Below are 14,825 nucleotides of genomic sequence, written 5' to 3'. Positions count from 1 at the left end.
TAGAGGAAAGAGGTAAGGTCCCATACACATATTCGAAGCTTCACATACGAAATTAAACGAGGTTTTTCCCTCAAAGTTGAAATCTTTTTATCGCAGGTGGTATTTGACAGGTACATTCCTATGCGTTGTTTTTTACTCCAGCAGGAGCCGGGCAGTCTTCGGCCTTCGGAAGACGTTACATTCAAAGGAACGGGAGATGGTAAAATGAGAAAAACTCTCACCAACGCGAGGCGTTTGTTGACCCTAAACATTCGGCCTCGCCGGGTCATTAGCAAGAGAAAAAAAATATATATTAAAGAGTGACCTTAAAATAAAATAACATGGAAACCGCCGCTGCCTGCCTTGAAACAAATCTGTCACGATACGTATTATCATTATTATTCTTTTCTTAATCTTCACGCGACTCCTTTTTTTTTTCTCTTCCCACTCGTGAGTAAAGAAACCAGAGTGGTTTTTGGTTAGTAACTAATGTTCATTCTAACCAACAGCTTGGTCCTGTCGTAAATTCCAGCTGGAGAGATAGATTGATCATCAATGATGGAGAAATCAGCGATGAAATCCTCTCGAAGTGCATCTGTTCCTCATATACGATTCGAAATTCCAAGACAGCCTTTCGCCCGTAAGTACAATCATAACCACTACTCTGTCACATATAAAATTGCCGTAAATTCCTGCGTGTAAACCGCTCATGTGAGTTTCACTATTTCGAGAAAGATATCATTGTATAATCCACCAATCTCCAAATAGGAGAGAATGGGAGGATGGACCCAATTTTTTTTTTTTTTTATATCCATTTCTTCTACTCGAATCTATGTGCCCTCTCTTATATATTTTTTAAATTATTTTCACGAATTGTTTTGAAAAAATATCTAGTTGTTTTTTTCAATCTAAGTTATTAAGAAAGAAGCTGTGTTGATAATATAAATCGGTATATAATCCTCACCAAGAAAGTTAGATTTTTTAATCGTTTAAGCGATAATGACGAGATATCTCGCCTCCTTGGAAGCCTCTCGTTTTAGCATTGATTCCTTAATGGAACACTCTTCTCTATATCGCAGTGGTTCTCAAACTTTTCTCACTAACGGCTCTCTTGCCCTTCTCATGGTTCATTTGCGGCTCCCCAGAATAGTTCAGTAGATATTGTGCATTCATAAAACAAACACTTGAAAGCGTAAATAGGCATACACATCAATACAGTCAACCTGAGTTATAACGAAATAGAAGATTCCGCGAAATTTTATCGTTGTAACCAAGGCGTCGTTAAAACAGAGGAGGACGTTTCTAAGACCTTTTTTGACAAAAAACATAATCACAGGCAATCAAAAACTATGCGCCAATTTTTTAATTTCTTAACGATGAAGGTCGCTAATTTGATCTAGAAAATACGAGAAACTAGGTTAATTAATACGGGACATGATCGAATCTCGCCAAACATTGTGCCAAACATCGGCGCCATTGCCAAATATTGCTTACGAAAAATTGTTGACGAGAATCACGAGGCTACAGCAAGATCGGGGGGCAAAAATGAACTTGGCAAATATGAGAATATATACTTATAGTCATATTCGTGTTAAAGCAATATATTATGCAAATTAACTTAATTTCTGATTCCAGTAAAGATTGAGAACTATACTCAATGATGGTAGTGCCAGAATAAAGCAGGCTTCGCTGCAAAAAAAGGGGGCTTTTTTTTGAAATAGTCTGAAAGGGCAAAATACGGAAATGATTCGTATAGTGATTAATGTCGGAGCCTCGAACATGCAACAAATCTTTTTGTCAACGTTAAGTCATGTATAAGTAGAACAACAAACGAACATTCCCTTGATGTGACCAGCTCTAGTCTTGATAATTTCTTGGGAAGACGTCATTGAAACGGAAACAAAAATGACGAAAAATTTGTCATCACATCCGAAATGGTTGCTTTTCATGGACGTTATATAAGCAAGGTTCATCAACATTATTTTTTATGGGAATGTCAGAATCACCAATTGTTGACATTATAGCCGAGGTGTCGTTACAACTGAAGTAATTATAATCGAGTTTGTCTGTATATTCAGCTCGTTGCGACGCTCCGAGGAGCCGCGACGCAAACTTTGAGAACCATTGCTACGCTCCTTAGTTTGCACCTGCTGAAAATCAGAAGGAAAGCCTACTTCATTAGAAAATATACGGCATTTTTTAAGGGGTTCAGTGATTTATGCTGTGCCGCTTTTACGATTAACCTGTAACTCACGGATTAAACGCAGGAAAAAAATACGGTATCATATTTTTTTTATATCACATAAAAAGTTCGTACCGAGTTTCTTTATAGTTTATTTTTCTTAATCATATCAATTATTGTTTATTATACATTGTCCTTCAAGTGCTATAGCACGACCTTTATCTCATCAACCGTCGTAGAGGTATGATTCCACTTTAAAAAATGCTCAACAGGCGCTCAAAAATTACCCTATCATGAGTGAAAATATAGTGTGTAACTAAATAAAAAAAATCTAAATTTTTAGACGCTCCCCCTGTGCTCTAATTTCCAATTAGAACGTTGATGCCGTGTCTCTCCTGATGCCAACAAAAAAAAAATTCCATGTTTCTAAGTGTAATATTCTATATATTCACAAAGAGATATTCAAATTCGAAAGACGGAGAAAATTTGGGAAAGAACAGTGTTAAGTGAGGAAAAACCGTTTTGCCGGAATTTAACGTTGTTCTTTCCCCCAAATTTCTTCCGTTTTTCGAATTCTACATAGTATATATACATATATATAATATCTCTGTGAATATTGCACTTAGAAACATGGAACTTCTTTTGTTGGCATCAGGAGAGACAGGGAAACAACTTTCTAATTACAAGTTAGAGCACAGGGGGACCGTATAAAAATGTAGACTTTTTATTTTCTTTCACACTGTATTTTCAATCTCAAAACTGGTACGGGGTAATTTTTGAACGACTGTTCAGCATTTTTTAAATCGGAATCATACCTCTACGACGGACGGTTGATCAGATAAAGGTCGTTCAAGCACTTACAGGACACCCTGTATATTTACTACCGAATTTTTTAGAGTAAAGATCGAAGTGGAAAAAAAAGTTCCCGAGTTTGAGCGCCGCATCAATGGTGGTGCCAGAATGAAATTTAGTTTTCAGTTAGTTTTTGTTTCTTTGCATTCTCTTAAAATTTTATTAGAAACTGCTAGATAAATAAAAAACATTAACCAACATTAAAACCAATTATGAAGAGTTTAAATGCAAATTGATTAGCCGTGATATTTAAATGTTATACAGTGTTATTGTTCGATGTAAATTTCTTGGAGATTTCTTATTGTTTTAAACAAAAGTCGACTTGGGCACCGTATCTTTGTAGGAACCGCAAGCTTCTACAAATATACAGTGTTTTCAAAAACGTAAATACCACGGCAGATAGGCCGATAAATACGATATACTGTATTTACCTCATATGAACTATGAAACATTTTATCGACTTTTCTTAAATGAAAGAAATGATTCATGTGTAATATGAATTGATAGCAATGATAACATACTGTATCAACTTAAATGTGATGAAGTATTGAAATGAGAAACGCTCCATACGAATTTTAATCAAATACTAAATTTATTCAGTCAAATTTACTCGAACAAATACAAACTCAAATTCGACAAAAACTAGTGTGATCCCAGATGAAATGAAATATACAATCAATTTTGTTCAAATTGAAATGGCAATATAACTAAATAACTCTATATTTTATTTAATATTTTTTTCATAATTTAGAATTTACATCCAAAACCTCATTGGTCATGAACCATTTCGATGATTTTAATTTGTTTGCACAATCTCAAAATTAACTTATTCCTATTCTTCTTCTATTCTGAGAAAAAACGTCAATAGATTAAGATGAAATACAGTACTTTCATGAATGTTCTGAAAATTATGGAAATATACATAAGTAGAAAATATAATTTGAGAAATTAAATAGTAATATAGGTAATACTTCAGTTTTTCGTATGAGTCGATATGGGGAAAGAAGTCGAGAAAACTTTTCAGTCTCTGTACGTGACAGGATTCGGAAACTCTGACCGCAAGGTTAAATTATCATTTACGTTATATTTCAATATTTCGTTAAATATAAATGACTTTGAGTTCTTCGTTTCCCTCGACTGTCAGTTTCTAGAAGTTTTATGCATACGAGCGGGGGGAAAAAAATAAAACTGTCAAGGAAAACAAGAGAAACAGAAACAAAAAAAATAACATATTTTTCTTAAAAATTAAAATTATTTCAAAATATTATAAATAAGTTAATTTTTTTCATTTGATATATTTCACAATAAAAATAAATCGTGGAATTTTTCTGAATAGTTTCATAGAATTGTGATTTCAATTCAGGTTATTGAAAATAATTATTAAACATTTAAAGATAAAGCTTTTTGCATGAGCCTTTTTTTGTAAAGCCGATTCACGTTTTGATATATAGAGTATAAGTTTTTATGAGATATGTAATATACACAACTGTATTCATTCACTATTATTTATGGTCTACCTTTTATTCAAAATTTTTAAAAGGTGTATAGCGACAAAAATTTCAATATAACGCTATGAGAGAAAAATTGTTTCTAATTAATATTGAAAAAATTAGAAGGAAAAACAGAATAAAGTCGAAGAAATGGCTTCTAAGATTTTTTTCACACTATGTACCAATATATTACATGAAGCATAGGGTGTCGCATGAATTCGTAAATACTTAAAAAATTCATAAAAAATTGAAGGAGTTGGTATATTTGAATGCGGTTTGCGAAAAAAGTTATTCTCATAGAGTTTTTTTTTTTTTGCAGAAAAAAAAAGTTGAAATTTTTGTCGATTGAAGGCGCTGCATGAAAGCTAGTAACTGGAAATATGCAAATCAGAATCCTATAAAATGTAGGGTGTACGATTAAAATTTAGGTGTAGATAAAAAGCCCATTTCTGAATTTTCCTGTTACTGGCGCTTACATAAGGTTTTTATTATCATGTTGACATTGGTGGATAAAGCTCTGTTGGGTGAAGTTCTTTTACCTCGGCCATCACCAGCTCAATCTTTACGAGTATTTCGAACGCAGAAGAGATTGAAAAAAGGTTCTGGGTAGGAATTTTGTGACTTACTTCATGCAGTGTCCTCTGTCGACATTAATTTAAACTAAATATTTTTCTCTATAAAAAAAATTTTTCTTTGTTAAAACAACTTTTTTAAAACCGCATTAAATTCTAATTCATAAAAATTTATAAAATGTTTTAGTTTTGTGAACTTTTAAAATGTAAAAAAATTAAAAAATATATTTAATTATATAATAATTACATTAATTAAATTTGCAATTGATGAACTTTTTATTTTATAATATGCTACATGTGGACGGATCTTGTTTTCTCTCACATGAATTATAAAATCATACAATCGATACATTGAAGATTAAAACACTTATACTAATTATTGAATTTCACGAACAGATTTTTCCCGCCATGTTCGTATCATGCAATGTGGCTGGAGGAAAAGTGGAAAATTTGCTGTCATTTGTGGATTACTAATACTCGTAGCGTGTCTAGTGCCTTATACAATTGCTCTCGTTACCGGACACGTAAAACCACTTTTACCATTGATAAGGTGAGTCGAAATTCTTTCGAAATTTAACTCTGCAGCGGTGTAGTGTGTTCATTAATTAATCGAAAGTTCCCTCATTATATTTCATTAGTGAATGCTGATCTAAAATGAAGTTTCGAAACCGTTTAATTACTAGAGAAGTTTTTTATTCAATTTTTCTTGCATTGCATTAAAATTTAGAAAAACTCGAATCCTCGATGAAATAAGATCATTTTTTATACGTTGGAATGCTCTGGAATACCATTCACATACTTTTTTAATGACTCGATTTTTCAAAACATTGTTGCTATTAGATATTATTGAATATCATTAGAAAATTGTGATTGTATCATTCATAAAGCATTAAAAATATACAATTGTATTCACGCATTTTTTACCCTAAACACCACAATTATTAACTTATCCCCCTCTCCGAATTCCAATTAATAAAAGCCATTTCACAAACATTTTCCTGAAACTTTTTAATTTTAGAGAAAAAGGTCCAATTAATGGTCGTAGTGTGTAAAGGGGAATAATAAAAATCCTTTATATACATTTCCATGAAAGTCATGATACAGGGTGTCCAATAAATTCATAAGTGGTTTAACCGTTTGAGCTGCATTGACGAGATATCTCGACTGTTTGAAAGTGTCTTAATTTAATATTGACAATCTTAGATATTTTGTAAAGTTGATTTCTCAATGGAACGTTTTTCCCTATGCCGCTATCTTTGCACCTGCTGAAAATCGGAAGAAAGCCTACTCGATTAAAATAGATATGGCATTTTGAAGACTGTTCAATGATTTTTGCTGTGCCACTTAGAGGGTTAAAAATTTATTTAAAAAGAGTAAAAGAGCGTTGGTATTATTTGAATGCGATTTGAAAAAGGTTATTCTCATAAATAGGGGGGGGGGAATTTTTCCCTTCAGAAAAAAATTTGTTCCACTTTTTGTCAAAAGACGTGAAAGCAAATCAGAGTCCTATAAAATGCTCGGTGTATGATTAACAGCTAATTTCTACTTCGAAATTCGTTCCCGGAACGTTCTGATGTATTGGGACTGTACGGGAATATTTATTGCAATTTCAATGTTCTCCGAAAAAACCAGATGGTAGTAAATAAAAATTCAAACAAAATTTGAATCAATTCTTTCATGAATGTCTTTCCCTTCCCCTCTATTAATAATTTACTTTAATCTGCTTTATTGAAAACTGCATTCCGAAATTTTATTTTCTAATTTCTTGAAATTGTTGAATTTTTTTTTTCCTTGAAGTATATCTATAACTCTTTCTCTTTCTATTCACAGCTCTACAGGTGTATGTAAAATCTGATGCTGTTCTATCTCTCTCTGTGCTGCATTTGTGTCTTGTTTGCTATTGATTATCTGATATCATCTGCGATACTCTCTATACGAAAAAGGAAAAAAAAAATGTCATTCGCCGCTTCTCTAGGTCTTCTTTTGTGTGTCTTTTCCTTTGAATATATCCAACACCTATTCCTTTTGCAAAGATTAGTTGGGATTAGAAGATATTTCCGGGCAAAAGTGCAATTTTTGAACTTTCAGACGTTTCATCTACACCAGCGATGGTCATTTTCAGTGGTTACGGGATCGGAGTCGCTTTGATCTCTTTATCTTCAGTTTGGTTCAGCTTATGAATGTTTTCCTCAGTTTCTTTAGAAATGCAGTAATCAGTGAGTCTTAAACTCATTCACTTTTGGGCTTTGGATAGCCAAGCAGGTGACAGTGACTCTGCTCTCAAAACTATTGAGGATGTCCTCCGCATTTGTGGGTGAAATGGCTGGAAGTTGATATCCCGCTAGACCTGTGTTTCTCAAAGTGTGTGTCGCCAGCCTTCGTCAGGGGAGTTGTGGCGAGCTGGAGATATTGATTTGTGTGCCTATATATGCTTTGAAGTTTTTCTTTCATAAGTGAAAATATCTATTTACGGAAGTAACTAGAGGGAGGAGCAGATGAATCATGAATTCGTAGAGGGAGTAGCGGGTGACAAAAATTTAAGAACCACTGCACTAGACAACTATTGCTTAGCCCTTAACTAACTTCTCATCATGACAGCGAGCGACTTCAATTCTTCTGGAAGAAGAAAGCCTTTATTCTTTCTACAAATAGAATAGCTGACACCCAAACCATGACTATCAAGTCTATGCGTTCCCGGGCCCTTAGAGTAGATATTGATATTCTTTTTATTACATACTTTAAGGCTGGTCATCCAATGGAAACTACTACATGCGACTTGTTTTCGCTCGTAGTAGCGTCCAGGGGACGACCGGCCTAAGATGGAACAGAAATAATCCCACTATACTTTAAAAGGATCTCATGCGAATTTACCCTTCAATTCTGTGCATTGATCTCCAAAAAGTGCTTATACCACTGCCAGATATGAGGCATTTCACCACCAAATTCGCAATTTGCCTGTTGTGGCATTTGTATATTTCCATTTTTCTAAAATTAATGGAATTTTAAATTCTCAAAAATATGAGAAGAAATGTGCTTTTTGAATGTTGAGATATCAGAACTGAACAATATTTCAACATTAGCTGTGCTTGAGGATGCAATAAGTATTCTTTGAGTTAAAAATATGTAATTTGTGATGTAAGTCTATAAGCAATTTTTTAATTCCGTTAGGCTAATACTTAGTTCATCCTCTGCTTCCCATAACATTGAATGTTGAATTTATTTCATAACGAAAGAGAATTTAAACCCAAAATAACAAAACCTACACAGGGCGCATAGCTAACTCCTCTCGTCGCAAATTACTGGCGAAGTATTCTAGAAGCATACTTCCATCTTGAAAAATTATTCAAATAACGTGTATATATAGACTTCAGATACGTCCTTCACATCGCGAGAGGTTGTATAGTCATTAAAATAAAATAAAAATTAACTTTTTATACGGACGCCCTTTTTTCAAAGACCCAATAAGAAAGTGGCCGCACTGTCTCTCCTCAGGCCAACAAAAAAAAAAAGTTTCTAAGTACAATATTCGCTGCTATATTTGAATTCAAAAATCGAGGAAAAGTTGAGCAAAAACGAGGGACAGAAGCGTTGTCCGTTAGTTTACGCTGTCCTTTTCTCGGAGTTTTGGATTCAATTATCTCTGTGAATATTGCACTTACGAACTTGGAATTTTCTTCGTTACCCTCTGAAGAGACAAGGGAAACAACTTTTTAATTGGATTTTTGGAAACCGAGTTTATGTATAAAAAATTATTTTTTCGAACTATACATCTGCTTGCAATTTGAATGACGTATCTGAGGTATACATGTTATTTGGATGCTTTTTTTCTAATTGAAAATATGTCTCTGAGATCAACGTTTCGAAAATAATTCGAGGCGAGAGGAGTTAAATATGCGCCCTACAAAATTCTTGAAACTCTCCCATTTTAGAATAATATAAAAAAGAAAAGAAAAATATCGAATGTTCGAAGTTCTTCATTCGTGATAGAGCTTTGTATTTATCATTATACTGTATATTCATGTCTTTTTTTCTAACCATATTACAGTCAAATAGGTAGTCAGGATCCTGAAAACGGAATATTTAACTTGGCGCTGTTTCTCACTGCCATTTTCGGTAAGATTCTGAAATTTTTCTAATACATTAATTCAATTTATTTTTCGCCCATATAATGAAATAAACCAGAAGTTTCATTTTGTTTTTAAATTTTTAGTAATCTCTATCCACTATCAATAAATATTTCAGGTTTCATGACTGTCTTGGTGCGTTACGTGTACGTAAGCAGTCAGAATGAGAACCAAGACTGGCGAGCCAATATTCTCAACAAGACTGGTATCATGTCCGGGGTCGTGTCTTTCGTCGGAATGATTATACTCGCTTCGTATCCCATAGAATGGCCCTTGGAGTCAAAAGATTGGGTAAGTTGAAGATAGGCCCAGTGTTATTGAAAGTTTAATGTGAGCAAAAATCACTCGGTCGCACCATTTCAAAATTGCCAGAAACATTCTACCTAAAGTACACATTCTGACGATTATAAGTATAAAGTAATTTAATCCTACTGTGCAACTTTTAACAACCGATACGTTTTCAGGAGTCATCGGGCATGTTTCCTCATATGTTGGGAGCATTCCTGCTTTTTTTCTTTGGAGCCTTGTATCTCATGTTCCAGATGTCACTGACGGTATTCTTTTGCGATGAAAGCAAGCGCTTAGCGTTTCTCAGAGGAATCTTATTCGCTACCTCAGCCATCTGCTTCGTTTTGTGTATCCTTTTATACCGCTTAATATACAGACTGTCACAAATTGTTTGCACATAGGTCTCTTGAACCGTTGAATTTAGAAACATGCTTTCAATTACAGAGTTTTCAAATGACATGAAGTTACTCAAAATGTCTTAAATTTAACAAGTGTTCGTATACGTAAAAAGTTATTTAAAAAAAATTAACTTTTAATGTAGTTCCTGTGTGCTAAAACTTAAAATTAGTGAAATGTAAATGCGACTCTGAGAAGTTATTCACATAAAAATGCATATTTTTTAATGCAATATTAACGGGGGTATTTGATTTTGAAGTTTTCAGCATTTGTCGTCGATGATTGAGGGCGTAGTTCACAAATTGCCAAATGTAAATTAAGTTCAAAGTTTTAAAAATTCTGTAGCTGTGAAAATAATTGTTGGAAAATGTGATTGTCATTTATTGTGAATAAAATAAAGAAAATGTTCGAGTTCATTCTATTTGTATACAATCCTTAACAATGGCAAATTTTCAGCCAATGAAAACATGCAAACACAGTTATATAGTTGCTGAAATATAGTGATTTTATATATTTAATATTTCGGTAAATATTGCAATCAGAAGTAAGAAATTTTTTGCAAATGACTTTTCAGAGTGAAATCTACATTTCAGTGATTTTTAAGTTTTAACACACTTTAAGACTTTAAGTAACTGCCCGTCATTTGAAAACTTTCTTTAATTGAAATATATGTCTCTAAAGTCAACGGTTGTGGAGATATCTGCCGTGCAAACAATTTGGGGCATCTTATACAGTTTTATTAAATTCAAATAAATGTTTTCAAAGAATTTGTAAAATTCTTTGCATTCTTTCCTGTCCGTAATTATATATATATATACATATTTTTTTTTTTAAATCATAAGCGTTTTGTTAGTAGAATGACTTTAATAATGACTAATTTTTCCAGACTAAAATTTCTGTAGAAAAAAATTGTATAGGCTATAATACTCGAAATTTTAAATCCTATGAATTTTGAAAATTATCTCTTGCTGATTTTCTAGTGGTTATTTTATTTCATTTTAGGATCTTTGTGATTTTGATAAGCATTTCGATTAACAGCGTTTTTCCTGTAATTGTTAGTATTTGTGATTTTTGGAGTCTGTGATGTGTTAATATCAGTTTATAAGGCATTATCCTTAACTAAAATGAATAGCCTCGTGGAATCGACTCCAAGCTATGGATGCCATGAAACCAAAAGAAAGATTGCCTGGCCTGCTTTATACTATGGATGAGAAGAATGCTGAAGTAAGTGATCTGACTTTTAAGGTTATACATAGCAGTGTTCCTCAACCTTTTAATACTTGTGGAAATAACTGATTTATATCATACTTCATGTTTACATTATGTATATTTATATTCTATTATTATACATTGAGAAACTAAGTTAAGCTGAGAGGATTCGCCCTACCACCTATCAAATAAAAACAAAACCATCTATTACGGTTTGAAACCTGCATGTAGCATGAAAATTAATAATATATGGTATGATGTCGTATATTGTTCATTTTTGTGGTGTATACCGGTTGATATGCTTTTATACTTGCGGCAGAAAAATTCAGCAATTATTTCATTATTAAATATATATATTATGACATACATTAAAAATTGTTTTCTCAGTATAAATATAGCTGAAACTAATGGGCAATGAACGTTTTTCTCTCGCGGTTACATATTATTTATTTCTTCTAGAGGGCGGCAGTGGTCAAAGTATATATAGATGGCAGCACTAATTGATGCACAACACCATATATGCACTTAGGCTGTTAGGTACACACACACTCACACTTCCGGCACAACTCAGTCGGTAATAAATTGCCATGGCGATGGACCATTAATTAATTAATTCAAATTTGAATGTTATATGTGATATTTGAATGAATTGTACTTTGAATGTTAACTGTAAAATGTTCATAACCATATCGTAAGAATAGTGTTTTTGAGACAGAAATTAACGTACTCGTTACGTCAGTGTAAGCGCCACAAGCCTCCAAAATTATGTTTTAAAACACAAGCCCTTGGTAGATAGACCAACATATATATATACGGTTAAACGTCAGAAATTTTTTTTTTTAATTATTTTAAGATAATAATTTACTGGAAATTTATATGTCATGCTCAATATATACGTTTGGAAATTCTCGACAATAATTGTGTATATTTGGGCAATGTCAATTGATGGGAAAATTCTATTTTCTCTTATATACAGCAACAAATTCCACCAAGTCCACTCGTAAGCGCGATCTGTGAATGGCTGATGGTGTTCATGCAAGCCGCGTATTTCTTCACATTTTACAGCGAAGGACAGAAGATTTCCGTCGCGATCACTTTCAGAACATTGGTCAGCGGTAGAAGGATATCATTAGCCAGTCTAGGAAACATCAGCAACATTAGCAAGATATGAAAAATTCCTAGATGAAAAATTAGATTTTGTGGTGAAAAGTAGAAGAAGAAGCCTGTCTGTGATATTCATGCAGAATAGAATTATCAATATCTATGGAGTAATTCAATAATTATGTAACTAATTTATGATACCCCTAAATTATGGGTTCTTAAACTTTTGTATTGCCCGGAACCCCATACCAAGAAAACTCGTTTCGGGGACACACCTCTCCCCTTGTCAATGATATAAAAGCTACGGACCCCTTCACAGGATACAGCATATGCTAATATTAAAAAAATATTTTAATTTTTTTCTTATCAAAGATCATAAACACCCGACATTTCCGAGGACCCTGAAGGGGCCCGGGGAACGCAGGTTAAGAACCACTACCCTGAATAATGAATTGTTTTCCTTATGTTGAAGAGTAGAAGTTGCTGTGTAGTAACATCTTCATTTTGAGCATTGACTTCTTAACGTATGAGTCAACCGAGATTTCCAAATTATTAAATTATATAAAGTATAGATTTTTAGATACACTGTACTTGTGTTAAATATAACATTGAAGGGACCTTGGGGGGGGGGGGACTCAATGAATTCAATTTGGTCTAAAAATTCTCAAGGGCTCCTCAACTTGGTAAGACAGCCCGTATAGAGAGTACCCATATTATTTTTCTTATCAAAAATTAGCACTGAATTCAAGCCTAATGATTGCATACTAATAGCACAGTGCTAATTATTTAGTATGTCGATGGGCCTATGAAATATTTTCTTTTGTTTTTTTCATGCTCCATCGATGGTCATCGTCATCATAATAATCGGAAAGGACAGAAAAAAACAGTTTTTCTATCTAGTCAAAAGTTATTTCAATGTTCTATGTATCAATCTCATGCTGGCGAATTCAATGTAAAACATTATTTCTCTTTTCAAATTTTCCTCTTCTTTTCCTACATTCATTTCAATTTCAAATAGCACTATGTACACATAGAGAGAAATATACAAGGTGTCATAAATTCGTAAATACTTTAAAAATTCATAAAAATTGAAGAAAGTGGTACATTTGAATGCGGTTTGCAAAAAAGTTATTCTCGCGAACGAGGACTTCTTTTGAGTACAGAAAAAAAGCTTAATGCAAATTTTTGTTGATAGAGGACGCTTCATGGAAACAAATCACTGGAAATATGCAAATCAGTCTCATGAAGTGCAGGGCGTACAATTGACCGCTCATTTTTGAATTTTCCTGTTACTGGAGCAACCATTTGGTTTTCATCGTGATGTTACCATCTGTGGATGAAGATGTTTTACCTCAGCCAAGAATCCCCAAAGCTTTGAGAACGTATCGGACGCAGAAAAGATTGGAGAAAAATTCGGGTCCAATCACTCCTGCCGGACTGACGTGAAACACTCTCAACTGACAATAATTTAACTAATTTCTTTTTTGGTACCAATAAAATCCCTTTTCCGTGAGAATAACTTTTTCCGCAAACCACATTCAAATATACCGATTCCTTCAATTTTTAAGAATTTCAAAGCAATTTACGAATTTATGGGACACCCTGTATGCGCATGTAATAGAGGAAATGCGAGTTTTTCTTTTACACAAAGATACAACATGCTATATCGATGCTTCTCTCTCAATGCTCCCTATTTATTTCTCAAGCAGTAGTTGTTGTGTCACGATAATTATGATTAGCTATGATTTGTACATTTGCCATTATTACTTGCTTTGTGACGTATTTTAAGTTTTTTCTTCAATATGTACAATGTTCGTCATACCACTCACATGTTGTGATTGTATGTTTTTGTCTAATGTTATTGTTTAATATTAAAATAATTATTTTATCAAATTTATGTGTCGGTATATCGATTGATTAGAAATGAAAACAATAGCAAACTATAGCTGTGTTTTCTCTTTCTATTGACAATTTTAAATGCGTAATTTCTTATAATCAATAGAAATGCACCTACGAATATAATATACAGTACTACTACTACTAAACCAGACATGCACCTCGTCATATTCCCCTGCGTAACTTCTAACGAATTGGTACATGTTGGAGTGTGTGTGTGTACGCATAGTGAACCTTCCGTGAAGTTTGTTTCTGTGTAATGCTTGTTATTTTTAGTGTGCTGCCATCGGCAATCAAATTTTTTAAACTATGAGTTTTTTCTCAACTCATAGTGAGTGAAGCGTAATGAATGAATAATTTTAACGTTGTAGGCCTGTTACTCTGTGCGGCGAGACTTTTTAACGGGGAAATCGTTAAAAAGTCTCACCGCAGAGAGGGCCTACAACGTTACAATTATTCATTCATTACACTTATATATAATATACTGGTTGTTTTTTTAAAGTAATTTCAAGTGTTGCAGAAAAGCGAGGCAACGGAGCTAATGTCATTTACAAGATGTCTTTGTATCTCATTCCTGAATTTCCTATCAATGGCGCTTACATGAGGTTTTAATTGTAATGTTGACTTTGGTGGATAAGACACTGTTGGTAAAATTGTTTTACCCACAGCCACGAATTATCGGCTAAAGCTTTCATTTTCAGAACATTTCGAACACGGAAAAGGTTGAAGAAAGGTT

The 14,825-nt window shown here is 33.4% G+C and overlaps 1 protein-coding gene across 1 annotated transcript; it reads left to right on the top strand.

The window, feature by feature from the left end:
- Window positions 1–456: 456 nt before the first annotated feature.
- On the top strand, window positions 457–14,083 carry LOC149078877 (DNA damage-regulated autophagy modulator protein 1-like). Its single transcript, XM_089241063.1, has 7 exons — window positions 457–619; window positions 5,472–5,625; window positions 9,121–9,188; window positions 9,318–9,490; window positions 9,664–9,835; window positions 11,016–11,107; window positions 12,069–14,083. The coding sequence occupies exons 1-7, from the start codon at window positions 535–537 to the stop codon at window positions 12,261–12,263; spliced, it is 939 nt and encodes a 312-aa protein (XP_089097189.1). The 5' UTR covers window positions 457–534; the 3' UTR covers window positions 12,264–14,083.
- The last annotated feature ends 742 nt before the right edge of the window (window positions 14,084–14,825 follow it).

The sequence above is a fragment of the Pholcus phalangioides genome, unplaced genomic scaffold, assembly GCF_987345545.1.
Source record: "Pholcus phalangioides strain wild (caught in Gottingen) unplaced genomic scaffold, Ppha-v1.0 ptg000013l_1, whole genome shotgun sequence".
NCBI lineage: Eukaryota > Metazoa > Arthropoda > Arachnida > Araneae > Pholcidae > Pholcus > Pholcus phalangioides.
This window is presented reverse-complemented; position numbering and strand designations above follow the sequence as displayed.

What these genes read in the sequence shown, in the direction of transcription:
- LOC149078877 (XM_089241063.1), top strand. Translation starts at nt 535, where the DNA reads ATGATGGAGAAATCAGCGATGAAATCCTCTCGAAGTGCATCTGTTCCT. An exon ending in TCCAAGACAGCCTTTCGCCC is followed by an intron (nt 620 to 5,471) that starts GTAAGTACAATC and finishes TTTCACGAACAG; the next exon opens with ATTTTTCCCGCCATGTTCGT. An exon ending in AGCCATCTGCTTCGTTTTGT is followed by an intron (nt 9,836 to 11,015) that starts GTATCCTTTTAT and finishes TAAAATGAATAG; the next exon opens with CCTCGTGGAATCGACTCCAA.